The sequence below is a fragment of the Echeneis naucrates genome, chromosome 18 (assembly GCF_900963305.1).
Source record: "Echeneis naucrates chromosome 18, fEcheNa1.1, whole genome shotgun sequence".
Lineage (NCBI taxonomy): Eukaryota > Metazoa > Chordata > Actinopteri > Carangiformes > Echeneidae > Echeneis > Echeneis naucrates.
Window position 1 is genome coordinate 307,652 of NC_042528.1, and position 24,002 is coordinate 331,653.

The following is a 24,002-nucleotide window of genomic DNA, read 5'->3' on the forward strand; positions in this document are numbered from 1 at the left end:
AAAGAACAGTCAACAACACGCAAAAAGATCACACAAAAAGAACAGTCAACAATAACAACACACAAAAAGATTACACAAAGACAACACACAAAAGAACAGTCAACAACATGCAAAAAGATCACACAAAGACAACACACAAAAAGATCACACAAAGACAACACACAAAAGAACAGTCAACAACACGCAAAAAGATCACACAAAGACAACACACAAAAAGATCACACAAAGACAACGCACAAAAGAACAGTCAACACGCAAAAAGATCACACAAAAAGAACAGTCAACAATAACAACACACAAAAAGATCACACAAAGACAACACGCAAAAAGATCACACAAAGACAACACACAAAAGAACAGTCAACACGCAAAAAGATCACACAAAGACAACACACAAAAGAACAGTCAACAACAACACTGCAGATACAAACAGTTGTGCAGCTCAGCTGGTTTGTGTGTACAGATTAATTGTTGGTCACTGATGGTTGTGAGTGAATGAATCTGTATTAATGAAGTCTGATGGAAACACAACAGCAACACAAACGTTTGTCATGTAATCTGTGCTGCAGTTGTGTACCTGACAGGCCTCTCAGGTTGGTCCTGATCTGTCAACGTCACTCAGGAATGTCGTTTGTCCACATTTGTCCTCATGTTTCATGTTGACGCCTTTTTTCTTGTGTTTTGTGTTGTTTGTGCGCTCAGTTGTCTTTCTTTTCTGCAGACCTTTTAAATTCTTTAAATGGCCACCGATGGAGAAGAAATGGATCCACATTTTGCTTTCCTGCTTCCTTCTGTCAGCTGCTGAAAGTGGTGAGTGACGCTGTGTCATCTGAGAGACGTGTAGTGTTTGTTGTGTAGATTGTGTTGTTAATCGTGTTAATAGAGATGCTGCTGTGATTGAATGTTCCTTCAGATCCAAATTGGTTTCCAACCAGAGTTCCCAGCTCACCCGTCCTCCTCTGCTCTGTCCACCTGTCCCTCTCTCCTCCTCTCCCTCTCTCCCCGTCTCCCTCTCTCTCCCCTGTCCTCCTCTCCCCCTGTCTCCCTCTCTCCCTGTCTCCCTCTCTCTCCTCTGTCCCCCCGTCTCTCTGTCCTCTTCTTCCCCTCTCCCCCGTCTCTCTCTCTCTCCTCTGTCCTCCTCTCCCCCTGTCTCCCTCTCTCTCCTCTGTCCCCCCGTCTCTCTGTCCTCTTCTTCCCCTCTCCCCGTCTCCCTCTCTCTCCTCTGTCCTCCTCTCCCCCTGTCTCCCTCTCTCTCCTCTGTCCCCCCGTCTCTCTGTCCTCTTCTTCCCCTCTCCCCGTCTCCCTCTCTCTCCTCTGTCCTCCTCTCCCCCTGTCTCCCTCTCTCTCCTCTGTCCCCCCGTCCCTCTGTCCTCCTCTCCCCCCGTCTCCCTCTCTCTCCTCTGTCCCCCCTCTCCTCTTGTCCCAGGTCCTCACTGTCTAGTCTTCCTGTCAACAGGATGTTTGCAGCCAGGAGGTCGACCTTGGTTTGATCAGCTGACTGTGTTTGACGATGTTCCCATTTCTGAGTGTGACGGTTCGACGAGGACGGAGACGTTCAAACCTGCTCTGGAATCAGCTAATTTACAGAGCAGCTGTGAATTATCCTTCTCTGACATCACAGAGTCTCTCCGTGTGATTCAGTCTTTAATCAACACAACAGTGTGTGAGTTTGAAAACGTTGGTTTGGTTTGTTTTCGTTGATTTCACTCTGATCCTGTCGTCTCCCCTGACAGATGTTGTACAGCGGAGACGCGGCTGCGTCCGCAGAGCTGATGGGAAGAACTCTGGATTTGATGCCTGGTCAGTGAACGGAGAGGACTTAGTGACCTTTGACCCTAAGTCTCAAACATGGACTCCTCAGTCTCCCTCTGCAGAGACACTGAAGAAGAAGTGGGACAAAAACAGAGCCAGAAACGTGGCCTTCAGTCGATTCATCAGAGAACAATGTCCGGACACGATGAGGAGAATCAAACTGAGATCAGTGGAGTCAAAGACAGGTGAGACACAACCCGTCCAATACACAGACACACACTAACAGCGGTGGGCCATCTGATGACTGTTTCCCTTCAGACCTGGTTGTGTTTGCGAAGCCTCTCGCCGACCCATCGCTGGCTCTGCTGACGTGTCATGTGACCAGTACTGACCGATCCACCGGCTCCCTCAGTCTGATCGGAGACGGATCCTCCAGTGCCGTCAGGATCTTAGTGACCAAACCGCTGCCTGGACCGGAAGGATCCCTGATTCTGAGGCTGACGGCTCAGATCTCCCTCCGTCGTCACACAGGCTCATACAGATGTTCAGTTCAAACAGCAACACACAACATCAGCCTCCTCTGGGGTGAGACTGACACACACTTTACACTGATAACACAACAGGCAGTCCAAACTCTGAACCTGAATCTGGTCCATTAAATGTTCAGGACTGATTTTAGGATCGTCTGTCGTTACAGATGGGAAGACGCTTGATGGCAGAGCGCTTCTTCAGGAATCAAAGGTCAGCTGGGAAGTGCTGACAATAATCCTCGGCGTCCTCTCTGTGGCACTGACAGCGTTCAGCGTATACCGCGCTTTAAAATATCTGGTCACATGTGGTAAGACTTCTTCTGTCTAAGATTTTCTGTTTCCAGCCCGTCTCTGGTTTCTAACTGCGATTTTAATTTCCCTCGTAGTTCAGCAGAGACGTCCTCGTCCACCTGATCCCGTCCTGGTGGAGCAGTTTTCCAGGATGCTGAATGTTCATTCTCCAGATCTCCAGAATGTTCTTGTTTCATTCATACAGGGTTCAGAGCCAAACAGAGAACTCCAGAACAATTGGATTGAGTGGATTAGTTTGAGAGATAAAAGACGGAATGATCCAGAATACTATGGAGGACATAATGTGTGAAGTGATGAAGTGATGCATTGTGGGAGAGAACACCCTGACGTTCACTTGGCATGTGAAGCATTTATCGGACACACCTACAGCTGAGGCCCCGCCCACAATCAGCACCGCTTCACTCTTCGTCCGTCCTCCTCTCCTCAGGAGGACGGACTCTGGAGGTCTGTGGTTGTGTTGTTATTGTTGGACTTCACATGTTGTGACATGAATTCAGGGACATGTCTTTGTGTACTTTTATATTGTTGTGTTATTGTTTTTTACACTGATTTGTGAATGTACAGACTTCTTCACGTTATGAGGTTGATTTGTTTTGTGCATTCACTCCTCTGATATACAAACAACTTCCTGCTTCCTGTTACATCACTGCTGTATTTAACATCCTGTTCTAATGTCTACTCCTGTGCAATAAAAATTTAAATATATTTTCTTACCTCTCATCACAGCCCCCGTCCTGTGTGTTTAAAACTTGTTGTGTCATGTGACAGAGTGTAAGTCGTCACATCTGGATCTGTGTAAATATTCAGTTTTATTTAATGTGATCAGAGTGAAAACAGATGCAGCCCCGCTGCATCAAGAGAGACAAAGACTGAAGACAGAGCAGAATGTCCGGGTCCTGGTGGCTCAGGTGTGTGCTCTGCGTGTGAAGTGCTGGGAGTCCCTGAACTCCAGGTAGAGGCTGAAGAGCAGGTGCAGGGACTGGATCCTGCTGCCGTAGACGGGGATGTCCAGCAGGCTGCAGATCAGGTCGGCGTACTGCGTCAGGCTGCAGTCCAGCCGGGCCGGCGGCAGCTGCAGGCGGCCCAGCAGCTCCTCCAGCTCGGCCGGCCACTCCTGCATCAGGCTGTCGATGTCAGGCATCGGCCGGCCGTACTGGACGCTGGCCGGAGGTTTGGAGCGGTGCAGCGCGCTGATGCTGTCCACCCAGCTGTCCACCGCCCGAGGGTTGGACTGAGGACTCACAACACTGGCCACCTTCTTCAGCTGGAGACAGGGATGAACAACAGAGACACCACAATCTCATTACTGGGAGGAAGGACTGAGACCTGAGGACTGAGACCTGAAGACTGAGACCTGAAGACTGAGACCTGAAGACTGAGACCTGAGGACTGAGGACTGAGGACTGAGACCTGAAGACTGAGACCTGAAGACTGAGACCTGAAGACTGAGACCTGAGGACTGAGACCTGAGGACTGAGGACTGAGGACTGAATACTGAGACCTGAGACCTGAAGACTGAGGCCTGAATACTGAGACCTGAGGCCTGAGACCTGAGGCCTGAGACCTGAGGACTGAGGCCTGAATACTGAGGCCTGAATACTGAGACCTGAATACTGAGACCTGAGGACTGAGACCTGAGGACTGAGGACTGAGACCTGAGGACTGAGGACTGAATACTGAGACCTGAAGACTGAGACCTGAGGACTGAGGCCTGAATACTGAGACCTGAGGACTGAGACCTGAGGACTGAGGACTGAGACCTGAGGACTGAGGACTGAGACCTGAGGACTGAGGACTGAGACCTGAGGACTGAGACCTGAAGACTGAGACCTGAAGACTGAGACCTGAAGACTGAGACCTGAAGACTGAGGACTGAGGACTGAGGACTGAATACTGAGACCTGAGACCTGAAGACTGAGGCCTGAATACTGAGACCTGAGGACTGAGACCTGAAGACTGAGACCTGAGGACTGAGGACTGAGACCTGAAGACGGAGACCTGAGGACTGAGACCTGAGACCTGAGGACTGAGGACTGAATACTGAGACCTGAGGACTGAGACCTGAAGACTGAGACCTGAAGACTGAGACCTGAAGACTGAGGACTGAGACCTGAGGACTGAGGACTGAGGACTGAATACTGAGACCTGAGACCTGAAGACTGAGGCCTGAATACTGAGACCTGAGGACTGAGACCTGAATACTAAGACCTGAGGACTGAGACCTGAGGACTGAGGACTGAGACCTGAGGACTGAGACCTGAGGACTGAGACCTGAGGACTGAGGACTGAGACCTGAGGACTGAGACCTAAGGACTGAGGCCTGAATACTGAAACCTGAATACTGAGACCTGAAGACTGAGACCTGAAGACTGAGACCTGAGGACTGAGGCCTGAATACTGAGACCTGAAGACTGAGACCTGAAGACTGAGACCTGAATGCTGAGACCTGAGGACTGAGACCTGAGGACTGAGGACTGAGGACTGAGGACTGAATACTGAGACCTGAATACTGAGACCTGAAGACTGAGACCTGAGGACTGAGGACTGAGACCTGAGGACTGAGACCTGAGGACTGAGACCTGAAGACTGAGACCTGAGGACTGAGGCCTGAAGACTGAGACCTGAAGACTGAGACCTGAGGACTGAGGCCTGAAGACTGAGGCCTGAATACTGAGACCTGAGGACTGAGGACTGAGACCTGAAGACTGAGACCTGAAGACTGAGACCTGAGACCTGAGGACTGAGGACTGAATACTGAGACCTGAGGACTGAGACCTGAAGACTGAGACCTGAAGACTGAGACCTGAAGACTGAGGACTGAGACCTGAGGACTGAGACCTGAATACTGAGACCTGAGGACTGAGACCTGAGGACTGAGGACTGAGACCTGAGGACTGAGACCTGAGGACTGAGACCTGAGGACTGAGGACTGAGACCTGAGGACTGAGACCTGAGGACTGAGACCTGAGGACTGAGACCTGAGGACTGAGGACTGAGACCTGAGGACTGAGACCTAAGGACTGAGGCCTGAATACTGAAACCTGAATACTGAGACCTGAAGACTGAGACCTGAAGACTGAGACCTGAGGACTGAGGCCTGAATACTGAGACCTGAAGACTGAGACCTGAAGACTGAGACCTGAATGCTGAGACCTGAGGACTGAGACCTGAGGACTGAGGACTGAGGACTGAGGACTGAATACTGAGACCTGAATACTGAGACCTGAAGACTGAGACCTGAGGACTGAGGACTGAGACCTGAGGACTGAGACCTGAAGACTGAGACCTGAGGACTGAGGCCTGAAGACTGATGCCTGAATACTGAGACCTGAGGACTGAGACCTGAGACCTGAGGACTGAGGACTGAGGACTGAGACCTGAGGACTGAGGCCTGAAGACTGAGACCTGAAGACTGAGACCTGAAGACTGAGACCTGAGGACTGAGGCCTGAAGACTGAGACCTGAAGACTGAGACCTGAGGACTGAGACCTGAGGACTGAGGACTGAATACTGAGACCTGAGGACTGAGACCTGAGGACTGAGACCTGAAGACTGAGACCTGAAGACCGAGACCTGAGGACCGAGACCTGAGGACCGAGACCTGAGGACCGAGACCTGAAGACTGAGACCTGAGGACTGAGGACTGAGGACTGAATACTGAGACCTGAGACCTGAAGACTGAGACCTGAAGACTGAGACCTGAAGACTGAGACCTGAGGACTGAGACCTGAGGACTGAGACCTGAAGACTGAGGACTGAGACCTGAGACCTGAGGACTGAGGACTGAATACTGAGACCTGAGGACTGAGACCTGAGGACTGAGACCTGAGGACTGAGACCTGAAGACTGAGACCTGAAGACTGAGACCTGAGACCTGAATACTGAGACCTGAATACTGAGACCTGAAGACTGAGACCTGAAGACCGAGACCTGAGGACCGAGACCTGAGGACCGAGACCTGAGGACCGAGACCTGAAGACTGAGACCTGAGGACTGAGGACTGAGGACTGAATACTGAGACCTGAGACCTGAAGACTGAGGCCTGAATACTGAGACCTGAGGACTGAGACCTGAAGACTGAGACCTGAAGACTGAGACCTGAAGACTGAGACCTGAGGACTGAGACCTGAGGACTGAGACCTGAAGACTGAGGACTGAGACCTGAGACCTGAGGACTGAGGACTGAATACTGAGACCTGAGGACTGAGACCTGAGGACTGAGACCTGAGGACTGAGACCTGAGGACTGAGACCTGAAGACTGAGACCTGAAGACTGAGACCTGAAGACTGAGACCTGAGACCTGAATACTGAGACCTGAAGACCGAGACCTGAGGACCGAGACCTGAGGACCGAGACCTGAGGACCGAGACCTGAGGACTGAGGACTGAGGACTGAATACTGAGACCTGAGACCTGAAGACTGAGGCCTGAATACTGAGACCTGAGGACTGAGACCTGAGGACTGAGACCTGAAGACTGAGGCCTGAGACCTGAGGACTGAGACCTGAATACTGAGACCTGAGGACTGAGGACTGAGGACTGAATACTGAGACCTGAGGACTGAGACCTGAGGACTGAGACCTGAGGACTGAGGACCGAGACCTGAGGACTGAGACCTGAGGACTGAGACCTGAGGACTGAGGACTGAGACCTGAGGACTGAGACCTGAAGACTGAGACCTGAGGACTGAGACCTAAGGACTGAGGCCTGAATACTGAGACCTGAATACTGAGACCTGAAGACTGAGGACTGAGACCTGAAGACTGAGACCTGAAGACTGAGACCTGAAGACTGAGACCTGAGGACTGAGACCTGAATGCTGAGACCTGAATGCTGAGACCTGAATACTGAGACCTGAGGACTGAGGCCTGAAGACTGAGACCTGAAGACTGAGACCTGAAGACTGAGACCTGAATGCTGAGACCTGAATGCTGAGACCTGAATGCTGAGACCTGAGACCTGAGGACTGAGGACTGAGGACTGAATACTGAGACCTGAGGACTGAGGACTGAGACCTGAGGACTGAGACCTGAGGACTGAGACCTGAGGACTGAGACCTGAAGACTGAGGCCTGAGACCTGAGGACTGAGACCTGAATACTGAGACCTGAGGACTGAGGACTGAGGACTGAATACTGAGACCTAAGGACTGAGGCCTGAAGACTGAGGCCTGAGACCTGAGGACTGAGACCTGAATACTGAGACCTGAGGACTGAGGACTGAGACCTGAATACTGAGACCTGAGGACTGAGACCTGAGGACTGAGGACTGAGACCTGAGGACTGAGACCTAAGGACTGAGGCCTGAAGACTGAGACCTGAAGACTGAGACCTGAAGACTGAGACCTGAAGACTGAGGCCTGAGACCTGAGGACTGAGACCTGAAGACTGAGACCTGAAGACTGAGATCTGAAGACTGAGACCTGAGGACTGAGACCTGAGGACTGAGACCTGAAGACTGAGACCTGAAGACTGAGACCTGAAGACTGAGACCTGAGGACTGAGGCCTGAAGACTGAGGCCTGAATACTGAGACCTGAGGACTGAGGCCTGAATACTGAGACCTGAAGACTGAGACCTGAAGACTGAGACCTGAATGCTGAGACCTGAATGCTGAGACCTGAGGACTGAGGACTGAGGACTGAATACTGAGACCTGAATACTGAGACCTGAGGACTGAGACCTGAGGACTGAGACCTGAGACCTGAGGACTGAGACCTGAGGACTGAGACCTGAAGACTGAGACCTGAAGACTGAGACCTGAAGACTGAGACCTGAGGACTGAGGCCTGAAGACTGAGGCCTGAATACTGAGACCTGAGGACTGAATACTGAGACCTGAAGACTGAGACCTGAAGACTGAGACCTGAAGACTGAGACCTGAGGACTGAGGCCTGAAGACTGAGGCCTGAATACTGAGACCTGAGGACTGAGGACTGAGGACTGAGGCCTGAGGACTGAGACCTGAAGACTGAGACCTGAGGACTGAGACCTGAGGACTGAGACCTGAGGACTGAGACCTGAGGACTGAGACCTGAAGACTGAGGCCTGAATACTGAGACCTGAGGACTGAGGACTGAGGACTGAGGCCTGAGGACTGAGACCTGAAGACTGAGACCTGAGGACTGAGACCTGAGGACTGAGACCTGAAGACTGAGGCCTGAATACTGAGACCTGAGGCCTGAATACTGAGACCTGAATGCTGAGACCTGAACTTTGGGAGCTAACGGTTCAGACCTCATTTCAGGTCTCAGGCGTGTACCTCGGTGGCTCCATGTTGTTTGGTTTCCTCTGACAGCCACAGCGACAGCACCGTGGGGTCCGATTGTTTCACACTGGGCTCGTCCAGAACCAACAGACCCAGACCGTCCCCTTTCCCGTCCGGCCTCGGCACCTAAAGGCCACATGGGTCACAGTGAGGTCAAAGGTCATCACGGTGACACTGGTCCGGTTCACGAGTTAAACCCGTACCTTCAGGAAGGCGTCGATGTCGCCCACAGCAGGGATGAAGTCCGGGATGAAGGGTTTCAGACTGTGATCCAGGTCGATGGTCTGAGGGGTGTAGCTGAGGAGCAGCACAAAGGTCAGAACCACCACAATATGAATTTATCGGTGTATTTTCATGACCACACTGAAGTCCTGATGATCACCAGTTAACTCACCGTGTGATGTACTGGAACAGCTCTTTGACCTCGGTGCTGACCGGCAGGCTGCTGTATTCTGCGGGGTCGTACGCCCCCTCAGGAGCCGGTCCGGGCTCGTCGTCGTCGTCGTCGGTGTCCTCGTCTGAGTCCTCCTCGTCCTCCTCGTCCTCCTCGTCGGGACTCCCTCCCGGCTGGTCGGCCTTCTGGAGCTTGTGGTCGTCCTCGAACTCGTCGCTGCTGCTGTTGGCCGACATCAGGCCCGGTCCGGCTCTGCTCCTCCTGGACTCTGACTGACAGGACAGAGGCAGCTGTAGACCATCACAGAGCCCGGTGGTCGGTACCGGGCCCCGGCTGTAGACACTGGCCACCTCCTCCGGGTCGGTGACCTCCAGACTCTCGTCGTACGGCTGGTTCTTCAGCAGCCGGCTGCTCTTCCCCCGGTCGGGTCGCTCCATGACACCCCGTTAATGGACCGTTAGCTTAGCAGCACCTGAGATAACTGAGATAGAAGCACACAGAAAAGAAACAAACCGGGTCAGAGTCCTTCGGTCTGTCCGCAGTATAGTTCTGTTTCCACCGAACACGGGCCGGAACATACCGTATCCTGGCAACGGCCCCTGCAGTGCATCATGGGTAACGGAGTCGGACTGACTACGACATTAATGTTCATAAACAGATTCGTTTTTCTGTCCGGTGAGTGAAGTTTGAGAAAAATAAAGCATTTAAAATATCCACTTACAAGATGAAACAAATCAGTGAGCTACAAATGGCTCACAATAAGAAACAATAGAGATATTTAGCCTATTTATTGTTTCTGTGCTTTGAGCAGGAATGATGACACAGTAACGTCGTCATGAATCGTATACCGGACTTTGTTCCCTTTATTAAGGAAAACGCTGTTTGAATGTAAAAACGTTTTTCCACTTCGGAGTTTCTGATCCTGATTTTTTAACCTTCGGGGGCGCACTTTGTCTTTTAGTTTGAAAACCTGACCGGAAGTTGTCAGAGCCGGAAATAAAGCCGACCGGAAGTTGCTTGGATTCTCTCGGACTGGCGGTGAAGTTTCAGCGTTAGCTAGCTGCAGAGCTAACTCCAGAGGTTGCAAACAAAGCTTCAGGTAGAAAAATTGAAATTTAATCGGCATGTCTGTTTACACGAGGCTCAAAGAAAACACCACCTCCAGAGAAAGTAGATTTAATCTATTTTAGTACACCGGGATAGCTCCCATGCTAACAGCTAATTAGCCGCTGATAGCTCTATCTAGCTGGTACGCTGTTGATTGTTAATGTTAGCTTCACTGTAAATCTTAGATAGTCCTTTCTTTGCAGGTTTTTTAGCCTTATTGTTATTCAGCTAACGAGTTAAATAAACAGAAGGCTAAAAGAGCTGATGAAGCAGAGCAGAGCTATGATGCTAATCTATAAAAGAAGACACGCTGTAAATTCTATAGTGAATTAAATGATGTTGTTCGATGTTCGAAGAGTTTCAGTCTTCAGTTTGAAGCTGTAGAATTAAACACAAAACAAAGAAGCAGCACATCTCTGATCATAAACAGCTCTTAATCATTTTCTGAATGTTTAAATGATAACATAAACTCCCTCTAAAGGTAACATCTTAGTAGATTCTGTTAATAATTCAATTACTAGCCGGTTAGATTCGGTCAAAATGTCCCAAAGAGCTGCTGTGATCAGCTCCTGTCTCAGTAAAGTCATCATAGTGTGACTGATGGAAACTTTCAGACAAACATTCTCTGTAAAGTTCAGTATGTTCAGTATGAAGTCCTTCTACTTCCTGTCATGGTCTAAGTTAATCTGGAAAATGGACATATTTTACTCAGTAAAGACTGTCTAGTCAGTTTTGTATGGCAGTTAGCTGAAGATCTCATGAAATAAATTTAGTTTTCAGTTCAATGGGAGACAGCGATGACGAGTTCGACAGGAGGAGGCGGGACAAGTTCAGGAGAGAGAGGAGCGACATGGAGCGGTCGAGAGAGAGAGAGGAGAGGAGGAGGGACGACTGGCCTGACAGGTACCTCTCTTTTCTGCCACAATAATTCATCATCAGTATGTGAGGTGCATTGTCATTAGTTTGTGGGAGATGGCTGCATTTGATCTGAAACGTAACTGACAGCCAGTCTGTTAGGTTGGTTTGCGTTCCTGTGTGCGACTGCCATCTGAATGTTGTGTGTTCAGGGATTGGGACCGTGGCAGAGAGAGGAGGAGGGATTATGATCGTGGTCGCAGAGAGAGGTTTTCTCCCCCCAGACACATCAGTCCTCAGCACAAACGCATGAGGAGAGACTGGTGAGACTGAGCTGCTGCTCCTGTTTACTTCACAGCACACGTTTGTTGTGTCATTGACACTTCCCTTGTTTTACAGGGACGACCACAGAGGGAGAGCCGTACCGCTACGACCTGCCGTATGGAGGAGGAGGAGGAGGGGCTCCATTTCCAGGGGCGGGGCCTCAGGGTTGGCACCCTGACCTCCCCCATCTTCACCCACATCATGGAGGCCACCCACTGCAGGGCAGGTGAGGTCAACACTGAGGTTAGAATCCAGACTGGCAAAGACTACCAAGTGTAGCAGGTGAATGAAGTCAAACCAAATGTGTCTCTCAGGTTGGGAATGGTGGACCCAGACCTGCCTCCTCCTGGTCCCCCCACCATGAGGAGCTTTAAGGTGAGTGGACAAACTGCAGATACTGCTACAACAGTTCAGACGTGGAGAGTCATCATGACTGTGTCGGTGCAGGAGTTCCTGTTGAACATGGAGGACAGCGTTGATGAGACGGAGGCAGTGAAGCGCTACAATCAGTACAAACTGGACTTCAGGCGGCAGCAGCTGCAGGACTTCTTCCTCCAACACAAAGACCAGGAGTGGTTTCGCTCCAAGTACCATCCAGACGACATCACGGCGAGGAAGGCGGAGTCTCTGTCCGCCCTCAAGACACGACTCGGTGTCTTTCTCTTCCTGCTGGACAACAGTTGGCTGGATAACGTGTCACTGGACATGGACCACGGTCCCACCATCATCAAGCTGTTGGACGCAGGTAGAGAGACATGATGGAGTGTATTAGACCAATAGAAGGGCTCCAGCCCCATTCACAGTTAGTTTATTGGTGTCGCCTTCTGGTGGTTTCTGGGTAACGAGGAGCTCAGACTTTGGCCTGTGTTTGTCTGCAGCTGTAATAAAGATGGAGGGAGGAACAGACTTTGACCTGCAGGTCCTGGAGGCACCGACCGGCCCCACGGCGGCCGGAGGAGAGGTGAGCAACGCCCCCACCACCATCAGTGGAGGAGACGGAGGTGAGAAGAGTCAGGTGGATCCCAGCAGAGGAAACATGACCAGCCAGACCAGATCAGAGGCGAGCGAGGGGACGACCGGCGGAGAGACGAGCGAGACGAAAGAGGAGAAGGTCAGAACTACTTCAGACGCTCCTGTGTTCTCTTTGTCTAGTCTGGTTTTTCAGATTCAGATTTTTATCTAGAGAATAAGGAAAAAGTCAGTCTGTTCTGTTTCCTCCTCAGAACTGTGAAGACGAGGCCAAGCAGAATGGAGGGGAGGAGGAGGAGGAGGAGAAAGGTGAAGAGGAACAGAAGACCAAGAAAGTGAGTTGGATCAGTCTCATCCTGATGCTGTTGGTGGTCCTGGTGTTAATCCTCCTCCTCCTCTCAGGGCAGGAAGAGGAAACGCAGCATGTCAGCTGACAGCGGGGAGGGCAGCGCCTCTGACTCTGACTCCTCCCACTCTGACCCAGACAAGGAGGAAGATGATGAGAAGGAGGAGGAAGAGGAGGACGGTGAGAATGGTACGTACGCTGAGTGGCTCAGTCTTCTGAAACATTTCAAGTAAATATGAATTCACATAAAACTGATGAAGATCTCAACAGATTGTGGTTCAGTGACGTGTGTGTGTGTGTGTGTGTCAGAACGTCACAAGGAGCGAGGGAAGGAGAGAGAGGAGGCGGCTCCAGCCAAGCCCCGCCCCCTCCACCTCACCACCTCCCTGTTCATCAGGAGCATCCCACCAGAGGTGTCCAAGGAGGAGATCACTGCTGTGAGAGAGAACACACACATGCACACACACACACACACACACACACACACCTGTACTAACCTGACTGTGTGTGTAGTTGTGTCGCAGGTACCCAGGCTTCCTGCGGGTGGCGCTGTCAGACCCTCAGCCTGAGAGAAGGTGAGCTCTGATGATGGAGCAGTGTGTCAGTTTGATGTGTGTCAGTGCTGATGTGTGTGTGTGTGTGTGTGTGTGTGTCAGGTTCTTCAGGCGCTGCTGGGTGACCTTTGACCGCGGGGTGAACATCAAGGAGACGTGCTGGAACCTTCAGAACATCCGGGTGAGTTAACGAGCCGTCAGTCTGCTGCAGTCTGCCGTGGTCTGGACTAATGCCGCCCTCCCTCCCTCAGCTCAGGGACTGCGAGCTGTCTCCGGTGGTCAACAGAGATCTGTGTCGGCGCGTTCGCAGCGTCAACGGGCTGACTCACCACAGGCCGGTGGTGAGGAACGACATCCGCCTGTCGGCCAGGCTGGTCCACAGTCTGGACCAGAGGGGGGAGCTGTGGGCCGGACAGGTACGCCCCTCCACTATAAGCTCCACAGCGTTACACACTGGTCACTATTTTACCCACAATCCCCCACTGTGTTCAGATGGAGACCAACCCTGTTCTGAAGAACATCACAGATTACCTAATCGAGGAGGTGAGCGCCGAGGAGGAGGAGCTTACCGGGGCCTCCGGGGGCAACTCTGACGAGAGGGGTGACACCAAAGACCCCGCCTCTTCCTCTGAGGTCTCCGTGGAGACCGATGACAAGCTGCTGAAGGTGGGAGGAGCTTCATCAGTTAACCGTTGTCGGTGTCTGATGGAGGAGCCAACTCCTGTTCTCTGATGTGTGTTCAGGTGTTGGACAGGCTGCTGCTCTACCTGCGTCTGGTTCACTCTGTAGATTATTATAATTTCTGTGAGTATCCTGCTGAGGACGAGATGCCTCATCGCTGCGGTCTGATCCACGTACGGGGCCCCCTACCTGTGGCCAAGATCACTGCAACAGAGGGTACACACACACACACACACACACACACAGCTGAGACCTGCTCTGAATGAAGAAGCTGTTAAACCACAACAATCATCATCTGTGTTGAGCTGATCTGTGTGTGGGTGTGTGTGGTCGTTGTGTAATTCGTGCTGTGCTCTGATTGGACAGTGAGTGAACATCAGAAGATGTGTGAGGAGCGTCTGTCTCCTCTGCTGTCGCCGTCTGAGACTCTGAGTGAAGAAGAGGCTGCAAGACTGGGAAGGAAAGACCCAGAACAAGAGGTACCTGACCGGACCTGGACCACCTGATCTGACCGGACCTGGACCTGGACCTGGACCACCTGATCTGACCTGACTTGGACTTGGACCACCTGACCTGACCTGACCTGGACCTGGACCTGGACCTGGACCACCTGACCTGACCTGACCTGACCTGACCTGACCTGGACCAGGACCTGGACCTGGACCTGACCTGACCTGGACCTGGACCTGGACCACCTGACCTGACCTGACCTGACCTGGACCTGGACCTGGACCTGACCTGACCTGACCTGGACCTGGACCTGGACCACCTGATCTGACCTGACCTGGACCTGGACCACCTGACCTGACCTGGACCTGGACCTGGACCTGACCTGGACCTGACCTGGACGTGACCTGACCTGACCTGGACCTGGACCTGGACCTGACCTGGACCTGACCTGGACGTGACCTGACCTGACCTGACCTGACCTGGACCTGGACCTGGACCTGACCTGGACCTGGACCTGACCTGGACCTGGACCTGGACCTGACCTGGACCTGGACCACCTGACCTGATCTTACCTGTGTCCCTGTTCAGGTGGAGAAGTTCCTGTCAGCCAACACTCAGGAGCTCAGTAAAGACAAATGGCTCTGTCCTCTGAGCGGGAAGAAGTTCAAGGTGAGATCACCTTCCTGTCTGAGAGGATGTCCTGTCCTGCCTGTGTGGTTTCCATGGTAACCCTCTGTGTCCTCCAGGCTCCAGAGTTCGTTCGTAAACACATTCTGAACAAACACGCTGAGAAGGTCGCCGGCGTCAGACAGGAAGTGGAGTTCTTCAATAACTTCCTGTTGGACGCTAAGAGACCTGCTCTACCTGAGAACAAGCCCCTCCTACCGCTAACCCAAGGTAACAAACAAACACGTGTAGACGTAGAAAGTGGCGCCCGTCTGGCACCGTCACAAGCTGAAAAGCATTCTGGGAAATGTAGGAAAACCAGGAGGTGGGGCCAAGCTCTTTAGGTTATGATGAAATCATATGGTTTTCTTTCAGCCACGCCCCCTGGTGTACCTGGATTTCCTGGTCAGTCTCCTCAGCAGCAAAGCCTTCTGGGATATCCACCTGGAGTCAGACCTCCCATGCCCGGCTTCCCAGGTACTCCAACACTGTCACCATGACAACCACCATCAGAATTTACACCGAAGCTCTCACCTCGGTCATTAACTTACCCACAATCCCTCACTGTGTTACAGGAGGAGGACCTCCCTATCCCCCCAACCAGTTTGGGGCGGGCCGTGGTAACTATGACAACTTCAGAGGTCATTTAGGAGGAGGAGGGGGGTTTCCTGGGAAACAAAGAAACAGCAGGTGAAGAGACGCTCAGAAGATCGACGGATTATCGGCTGATGGAGTCTGACTCTCTCTCTCTCTCTGTCTGCAGGGGCGTGCGAGGCGACCCCCGGACCATCATCGAGTACAGAGACCTCGACGCTCCGGATGACCTCGACTTCTTCTGAAAACGCTTTTAAAATGTTTTTTATTCCGACATTTCCCATGATTCCTTTCATGTTCCCTCCATCATTTACTTTGTTTTCTATTTAGGACAGAAACTGTGTGTGTGTGTGTGTGTGTGTGTGTGTGTGTGTGTGTGTGTGTGTTTGGACCAATGTAATGTTGTTAGTGATGAGCTGATTCGTTCGACTTTCAAATAAAGATCTAAAGATGAAAACTGACGAAGAGCCGTTGTCATGGTTACTGTGCACCGCAGACCAGACTGGAACCAGCTGAGTTCTGAACAGCATGATGGTCCATATGGAGACCTGACCATCAGGGGGAGACTGCACTGTGCTGAAGGCTATGGGAAAATGTCCCTCCTCCTCCTTTATACTGAAGTCTATGGGAAAATGTCCCTCCTCCTCCTTTATATTGAAGTCTATGGGAAGCAGCAGTCTGGTCCTGGTGGACCTCCAAGTCCACCTGCTGCGGTGTCCTCAGTCTGTCTTCTGTGGACGGACAGTTTCATATCTCTGATGAAGACGTCCTGTGGCTGAAGGAGACAGGAGGACTGTGTTGGGTCAGCTGTGTGTCCTGGTGCGTTTTGATTTGATCCCTTTAATGAGACAGAAGAAGAAGAAGCAGGTCATTTCCTGGCTCTGTCACTTTGGCGCCTTGCCCTCCACTTCCCGTCTCAGTGACATCAGAGGCGTCTGATGAACTGGTGGTCATGATCATGTGACCTTCGCCTGCTGTCTGAGGTTTCCTCCTTCACAGCTTCCTGTCTGCTGCAGATCAGAATGGAGGGAACATCGGTCCAGATGCTGCTGGGTGAGTCTGCCCGTGTGTGTTGGCAGCAGTGTTGTGTTGTGTGCTGACCCTGAGTTGTGTGTCTGCAGGTGTGTCCTCCCTGCTGATGGTCTCCACAGACTCAGGTCAGTGTCTCCTCTGTCGTCTGTGATTCTGGCTGCTTCTCTCTGCTCATCAACTTAAAACCTTTCAGCTCGTCTCACTCTGAGTCCCAGCAGCTCTCAGATGATGGAAGGAGATGAACTGTCTCTGAGCTGTGAGGAGGACGGATCAGCTGGATGGACAGTGAGGAGGAACACCACTAAAAACACCAGGACTGAGTGTGGATCTGTGTGGGGACGACCAGCTGGTCCCTCCTGTAACATCAGTTACCTTCTCTCCTTTGACAGCGGAGTTTACTGGTGTGAGTCCAGAGAGGGACAAACCAGCAGCAGCGTCTCCATCAGAGTCCTCGGTGAGACAGACTGTGGACTCCGTGTTGATGAAGCTGAGTGTGAACGGAGGAAATGCTGAAGTTTGTCTCTGTGTCCAGATAGAGCAGTGATCCTGCAGAGTCCCGTCCTCCCTGTGATGGAGGGACATGATGTCCGTCTGCTCTGCAGGACAAAGTCTCCGTCCAACCGTCCAGCCGACTTCTACCGTAACGACGTCCTGATCGGCTCTGAGCCTGAAGGTCACATGACCCTCCGCCATGTTAACAAGTCTGCTGAAGGTCTCTACAAGTGTGTGGTCAGAGGTCAGGGAGAGTCCGAGTGCAGCTGGGTCTCTGTCACAGGTCAGAGGTCAAAGGTCACCTTGTTCCTGCTGATTTAATGACTATTGAGTTAAATCTGTTGTTTTTGTTCATTTTTAGAGAAACCTTCTCCTTCCAGCACCCCCCCTCCTCCCTCCCCCTCCTGGGTCACCTGGGTCTCTGTCACAGGTCCTGAATCCTCAGCCCCGCCCCCAGACTCCGCCTCTCTCGGGCTCGTGGTCAGACTGCTCTGCCACCTGGTGGTTTTCTGTCCGTACTTCATCTCCACTGTGATCATGGTGTCTGCATACAGACACAGACCAACAGGTATCAGTCAGTCAGTTAATCGATCAATCGATCTATTGATCCATTGGTGTGTTATCAGCTGATGCTCTGATTACAGGACGTCACCAGCATGTCTCCATGGTGATGACTCCGCCAAACCAAGCTGATCAGATACTGGATGAAGACTATGATGATGTCATCAATGATGTCACTACAGAGCATCATTTCTGATGGTCATTCAGGCCACGCCCCCTCTGACTTTGTATTCAACAGTTTGTCAATAAAGTTCTGAAAGCCGCAGACTTCCTGACTGACGTTTTGTTTGTCTGAACCTGGACCGGGGACTCAGGTCTCCGTCCTTCATCTCCACAGATCCTGAACCAGGAGGGACGGATCCTCCATTCTCATCCTCCATCTTTGATAGTGACATCTACAGTCATGTCTCCACATCGGACGCTCCTATTGGCTCTGATGGGTGATGTCACAGCCAATCAGAGTCTCTGGATCAGTCCTGTATGTTTCTGAGTTTACGACAGAATAAAGACTATCAGATATTTAGAGACTGACTCCTTAGTCACACAGCCGACAAAAACACAGACGTGGCGACGTGAGAAAAATTAAAAACTTTCTATTGTATGCAAATCTTTGGTGACAAAGCTGGAGTGCCTTTAGAAACAGTCAAAAAAAAACAACATGGCAGACAATGTTGAATCGACACGGGATTTATGGATACATCTATAAACGAGTTTGGCCTTTCCCTGATATTTCCTTCAAAATCTACAGATAAATAAACACGAATAGATCAGAACACCTCGTTGTTGTGACTGGATGTTTGTTTAGCTGGTGGCTAACTGTTAGCCACCAGCTAACAGTTTTTCAGGCCACACCCCCTCTGACTTTGTTAGCCACCAGCTAACAGTTAGCCCACATCAGTCCGTATTTTCGTTCCGCCTGGTGAACAAAGATGAGGAGGAACTGATCGCTCAGTTACCTCCAGTTAATCTAACCCTGCTGTGGGATTTAACATTAGATACCCACAGAAACACAAACCTGAAGGCGGCTGCGTGGACTCACCTCCAGAACGTCTTTTTCCCAGAATCCCCCGGGAGAGGACAGATCAGTGATCAGTTTATCTGTTCATGTGAACAAACTCTGAATATTGTTGTTTTCAGGGGCCAAACCAACTGTCTCCCCTCCGTTATTTGTCTGTTTGTCAGGGAAACTCATGAGAAACAGCTTTCATTGGTTGATTGTGATCAGGTGTGACGGACTGCTGAGCTGCGATTGGCTCAGACAGCAGTGAAATTAGTCCAGCATCAGTTTTTGGACTCAGAAATGGTTGCTGTCGGATTCAGGAGCTGCAGTTTAGATTTCAGTGATGCAGAAGTTAAAGAATGGAACTGTTTGGACACAGAGACGTTTCCGTCCCGTCTCTGAGCGCGTGGTTCTGTTTTCTGCTGCAGCGGTCGGCCACAACACAACCAGGCCAAGCCGACACTGTGTGAAACCCACAGAGGCCCAAAAAAGACTGAACACACAGACCTGAAGTGATCCTGCAGAGAAACCAGGTCAGGCATGGAAATAAAACCAGCAAACCTCATGAGTTCATCAAGCTTTAATATCAGCTCCTTCAATATTTAGGCCACATTTAGATTCTGACACATCTGAGCCCCAAAACATCTTTTTGTTTTGGTGCAACATCATAAAGAAGATAAAGTGATGAAAGAAAAGAGGAACCTTCATGTTTACGTTTCACTGAAGGTTTCCTGATCGCTGCTGGGCCACTTCGTTCTCTGATGTTTTCTTTTTCATTTCACTAAACTCACTTTCTCTGAATTTGACTTTCTGAGAAGCAGAGACAGGAAGTGCGACTGGACGTGGTGAGCAGGACGTCAGCGTGAAGGCGTCACCGATGAGTAGACCACGTCCGGCTCCGGTGGACACACTGAGGACAAAGTTCAGATCATCAGAGACACAGAAAGTCCAAACACTGTAAAATAAAGAGCTGAGCTGAAGAGTCAGGACCAGATCAGGACCAGACCAGGACCAGACCAGGACCAGAACAGGACCAGACCAGGACCAGAAAAGGACCAGATCAGGACCAGAACAGGACCAGATCAGGACCATATCAGGACCAGAACAGGACCAGAACAGGACCAGATCAGGACCAGATCAGAACCAGATCAGGACCAGACCAGGACCAGATCAGGACCGTATCAGGACCAGAACAGGACCAGATCAGGACCAGATCAGAACCAGATCAGGACCAGACCAGGACCAGATCAGGACCGTATCAGGACCAGAACAGGACCAGAAAAGGACCAGAACAGAACCAGATTAGGACCATATCAGGACCAGATCATCCCTCCGTTCAGCAAAATGTGACTTTTGCTGAACAAGACAAGGCTAGTTTAGTTTAGTTTGTCTTAGCTTAACGTAGCATAGCTTAGCTTAGCCTAGCCTAGCCTAGCCTAGCATAGCATAGCCCAGCCTATCAGTGGGTGCAGCTCTTACCTCTGCTCCTCTTGGTGTTGATGAGTATCGGTGCGTAGCTGATGTCTTCAGTTCTCACTGCTGAATAAACTGCAGCTGGATCAACATCTGGACCAGAGAGACCAGACATCAGAGCACTGGACCACAGAAGAGAGCCTTAAAGGGTCATTCTATCTAATCTGAGAGGAGCCAGACTGTACTGAAGTCTATGGGAAAACGTCCCTCCTCCCTGATGACTTTATGGCCTCAGTCTGAAATACAACATGATGCTAATTTCTTAAATAATGCTCCGTTTAGATGGAAAGGATTCTTCGTTCCTTCTCACTGGCCCAGTGATCCTGGACTCTGGGGGCCCGGGCAGAGAGGGGGGTTCAGACTCAGGTCCAGCTCACATGGTTCAGGTCTCAGAGATTAGCAGCAGTGGAAAATGATCAGTTAGCTGTCAGTGAATGTGAGAAACCAAAGTGTGAATGAGGAAGGATCTGCAGGGAGTGACCAGAAATAAACAGAGCTGCTGCGTCTTCATCAGAAACAGGAAGCTGGACGACCACAGAGCTGCTCAGTACCATTAAATCTATCTGACACATCAACCACAAACAGCAAAACAAAGCCTCTCTGCGTTTACGAACAAAACACCAAACAGTTTGTGTTGATGCTGATCAGCCAACGGAGCTCAGAGCTCAGTCTGCAGTCTGAGGTGCAGAACGGAAATGTTCACGTACCTCTGCTCCTCCATCTGCCGTCCTCCGTGGTTATCGGTCCATTAACGACGTCTTCAGTTCTCACTGCTGAATAAACTGCAGCTGGATCAACATCTGGAGAGCAAACGTACCAGTTACAGTTCAGAAATCACATCAAACATCATCTGTTGGATCAACAACATGAACGAAGGCCAATCAGAGACGCTCTGATGTGACAGGAGCTCTGCAGCTTCAAGTTCTTCACCAAGACTGATCCAGACCTGAGGCCTCATGTAGGGCCTTTACAGACGCACAAAACACACAACTACACAACTACACAACTGTTGGAGCGTATGAGAACAAAGTCACACAAAGATAAATTAACGCAGATCGTTGTGGACGAACATTTTGGAGAAACAGGAAACTGTCCTGAACCTTCAGGCACTCACTAACAGACACACACACACACACACACACACACACACACACACACACACACACACACTTACCTCCGTTCTCTTTGATTGGCTGCCTTTGGTGATGTAATATTTTGAGGTCACTGTATATGATGTCACCTGTGATGTCACCTGTGATGTCACCGTTCTTGACTTCTTCATCAGCTGAACCAAAATAAAATGTAAAATTATAATGAATATAATTTGAATGTGTGAATATGAACACATGAACAGACAGAATCAGCTGAACACTCATTTAAAACCGATCTCAGGGTGTTCTGATCTCACCGTCACGTTTCCCCTGAACCCATCGTCTCACCAGCAGAACCAGCAGAACCAGCAGAACCAGACCAGAGACGGATAATATCCCAAGGAGAGAGGGATGGAGGGAGGAAGAAGAAGAGGAGGGGGAGGGAGGAGGGGGGGTGCTGGAAGGAGAAGGTTTCTCTAAAATTGAACAAAAACAACAGATTTAACTCAATAGTCGTTAAATCAGCAGGAACAAGGTGACCTTTGACCTCTGACCTGTGACAGAGACCCAGCTGGACTCGGACCTCCCCTGACCTCTGACCACACACTTGTAGAGACCTTCAGCAGACTTGTTAACATGGCGGAGGGTCATGTGACCTTCAGGCTCAGAGCCGATCAGGACGTCGTTACGGTAGAAGTCGGCTGAACGGTTGGACGGAGGCTTTGTCCTGCAGAGCAGACGGACATCATGTCCCTCCATCACAGGGAGGACGGGACTCTGCAGGATCACTGCTCTATCTGGACACAGAGACAAACTTCAGCATTTCCTCCGTTCACACTCAGCTTCATCAACACGGAGTCCACAGTCTGTCTCACCGAGGACTCTGATGGAGACGCTGCTGCTGGTTTGTCCCTCTCTGGACTCACACCAGTAAACTCCGCTGTCAAAGGGGAGAAGGTAACTGATGGTACAGGAGGGACCAGCTGGTCGTCCCCACGCAGGTCCACACTCAGTCCTGGTGTTTTTAGTGGTGTTCCTCCTCACTGTCCATCCAGCTGATCCGTCCTCCTCACAGCTCAGAGACAGTTCGTCTCCTTCCATCATCTGAGAGCTGCTGGGACTCAGAGTGAGACGAGCTGAAAGGTTTTAAGTTGATGAGCAGAGAGAAGCAGCCAGAATCACAGACGACAGAGGAGACACTGACCTGAGTCTGCGGAGACCATCAGCAGGGAGGACACACCTGCAGACACACAACTCACACAGATCACGTCGTGTTGTGGTGAACTTTTTGCGGAGCGTGTGTGTCTGTGTTGTGTACTCACAGATCAGAGCCTGTAGAGTTGTCTCCATTGTCATCCTGCTCCGTTGTGTGTGTGATCAGTCCTTGGTGTGTTGGTGAGGCCTTCAGAGTCCGCCCTCTTCCTCTGAGCTGTGGTTTTCTCTTCTGCTGCGGAACTCAGCTTTTTATTAAACTAAAGGACAAACAACCTTTAAGGTCCAGATTCAGCCTCAGACGGTGTGTGTGTGTGTGTGTGTGTGTGTGTGTGTTAGGGTGGAGCTTAGTACTTCTCAGGTGGGGTAAATAATGTGGGTCCTTAAAGTCCACCTTAAATAATGAAGGTCCCCTTTGTGTGTCAGTTTTAGTACCACATGTGTTATTGGAGGTATTTTATTTTGACACTTCCAGTTACACTGATGGATTTTACTTTGAAAGGTTCTGCCAAATGTAAAATGAGTTGGTTTGTGTTTTGTCCCAGAAAGATGGAAGGAAATAACTGTTGGACGGTCTGACTGAAGCAGCCAGGTGAAGGACCAGAGGTGACAAGTAACCAAGTACAAATACTGCGTTATTGTTGTTGTCGTTATTTTTCAGGTATCTGTACTTTATTTTTATGACTTTTTACTTTTCCTGCCTACATACATGAAAATATATACTTTCTACTCCTTACATTGTAAAAGCAGGCGCATTACTCCGCAGATGACGACGTGACAGACAGGTGACCGCAGGAAGAAGTTCAGTGAGTGAGCAGAACTTTTAGTGGAGCAGAAATGATCAGGATGTTTCATTAACTACGTTTTGCTTTTACTTTGAAAGTGCATTTCAGGGTCTGTACTTTCTTACTTTTACTTGAGTGAAGAGTTGAATCAGTACTTCTACTTTCAGCAGAGTATTTTTTTACACGTATCTGTACTCCTACTTCAGGGTTAGGGTTAACCCTTTGTCCCCACGGTGAAGGACTGAGCAACACTCCTGTTTGTGTTGGACATGAAGTTAATCAGATGGAGGTCATAAAGCTAAATGCTACGTTCTTATTGTAGATGAATAAATTAATAACTTGTTTGTTGTATTTCTGTTGTCATGTTGTTGTTGTTGTTGGTCAGATTGTAAGTGAAGGTCATAACACAATAAAACACAGCAGTGAAAGCCTCATTAATTTAGGTTAATGCTACACACTTAAATAAAATACGTCCACCTTAAATAAAGACAGATTCATGTGTAGAAAAGTCAACATGAGTTCTGATATTTTAAGGAACTTTGTTTCTGAGCTCCAGCT

The 24,002-nt window shown here is 50.4% G+C and overlaps 5 protein-coding genes across 8 annotated transcripts; 3 read left to right on the forward strand and 2 right to left on the reverse strand.

The window, feature by feature from the left end:
• The first annotated feature begins 655 nt into the window (after window positions 1–655).
• LOC115058636 (uncharacterized) lies at window positions 656–3,314 on the forward strand. Of its 3 annotated transcripts, none has more exons than XM_029526065.1 (6): window positions 656–810; window positions 1,427–1,663; window positions 1,734–1,997; window positions 2,071–2,337; window positions 2,450–2,590; window positions 2,669–3,314. In XM_029526065.1, the coding sequence occupies exons 1-6, from the start codon at window positions 657–659 to the stop codon at window positions 2,881–2,883; spliced, it is 1,278 nt and encodes a 425-aa protein (XP_029381925.1). In that variant the 5' UTR covers window position 656; the 3' UTR covers window positions 2,884–3,314. The 3 variants fall into 3 exon arrangements, with proteins under 3 accessions (XP_029381925.1, XP_029381926.1, XP_029381927.1); XM_029526066.1 differs by having other exon boundaries at window positions 687–810; window positions 1,457–1,663; XM_029526067.1 differs by lacking the exon at window positions 1,427–1,663 and having other exon boundaries at window positions 687–810.
• On the reverse strand, window positions 3,256–9,859 carry ift46 (intraflagellar transport 46 homolog (Chlamydomonas)). Its single transcript, XM_029526081.1, has 5 exons — window positions 9,833–9,859; window positions 9,253–9,733; window positions 9,062–9,155; window positions 8,853–8,984; window positions 3,256–3,858 (listed from the first exon to the last, which is right to left on the reverse strand). Exons 2-5 carry the CDS (start codon window positions 9,687–9,689, stop codon window positions 3,499–3,501), a joined length of 1,023 nt encoding a protein of 340 aa, XP_029381941.1. The 5' UTR covers window positions 9,690–9,733; window positions 9,833–9,859; the 3' UTR covers window positions 3,256–3,498.
• A 376-nt stretch (window positions 9,860–10,235) lies between these two features.
• On the forward strand, window positions 10,236–16,259 carry LOC115058617 (serrate RNA effector molecule homolog). Its single transcript, XM_029526036.1, is given in 22 exon segments — window positions 10,236–10,351; window positions 11,133–11,262; window positions 11,427–11,538; window positions 11,600–11,626; window positions 11,628–11,764; window positions 11,853–11,913; window positions 11,986–12,283; window positions 12,417–12,649; window positions 12,762–12,842; window positions 12,910–13,033; window positions 13,163–13,290; window positions 13,367–13,428; window positions 13,510–13,588; window positions 13,659–13,823; window positions 13,900–14,073; window positions 14,151–14,304; window positions 14,455–14,567; window positions 15,127–15,207; window positions 15,285–15,435; window positions 15,580–15,681; window positions 15,780–15,894; window positions 15,968–16,259. Coding segments are annotated over 21 exon segments (2,592 nt in total). The 5' UTR covers window positions 10,236–10,351; window positions 11,133–11,143; the 3' UTR covers window positions 16,044–16,259.
• A 569-nt stretch (window positions 16,260–16,828) lies between these two features.
• On the forward strand, window positions 16,829–18,120 carry LOC115058654 (uncharacterized). The gene is made up of 6 exons (XM_029526088.1): window positions 16,829–16,851; window positions 16,920–16,955; window positions 17,024–17,284; window positions 17,363–17,605; window positions 17,684–17,890; window positions 17,967–18,120. Exons 1-6 carry the CDS (start codon window positions 16,842–16,844, stop codon window positions 18,077–18,079), a joined length of 870 nt encoding a protein of 289 aa, XP_029381948.1. The 5' UTR covers window positions 16,829–16,841; the 3' UTR covers window positions 18,080–18,120.
• A 1,327-nt stretch (window positions 18,121–19,447) lies between these two features.
• On the reverse strand, window positions 19,448–22,937 carry LOC115058643 (low affinity immunoglobulin gamma Fc region receptor II-a-like). 2 transcript variants are annotated; one of them, XM_029526078.1, is made up of 9 exons: window positions 22,770–22,937; window positions 22,652–22,687; window positions 22,323–22,558; window positions 22,002–22,244; window positions 21,765–21,923; window positions 21,531–21,641; window positions 21,064–21,156; window positions 20,363–20,449; window positions 19,448–19,793 (listed from the first exon to the last, which is right to left on the reverse strand). In XM_029526078.1, the coding sequence occupies exons 3-9, from the start codon at window positions 22,549–22,551 to the stop codon at window positions 19,741–19,743; spliced, it is 975 nt and encodes a 324-aa protein (XP_029381938.1). In that variant the 5' UTR covers window positions 22,552–22,558; window positions 22,652–22,687; window positions 22,770–22,937; the 3' UTR covers window positions 19,448–19,740. The 2 variants fall into 2 exon arrangements, with proteins under 2 accessions (XP_029381938.1, XP_029381937.1); XM_029526077.1 differs by having other exon boundaries at window positions 22,323–22,583.
• Between the last annotated feature and the right edge of the window lie 1,065 nt (window positions 22,938–24,002).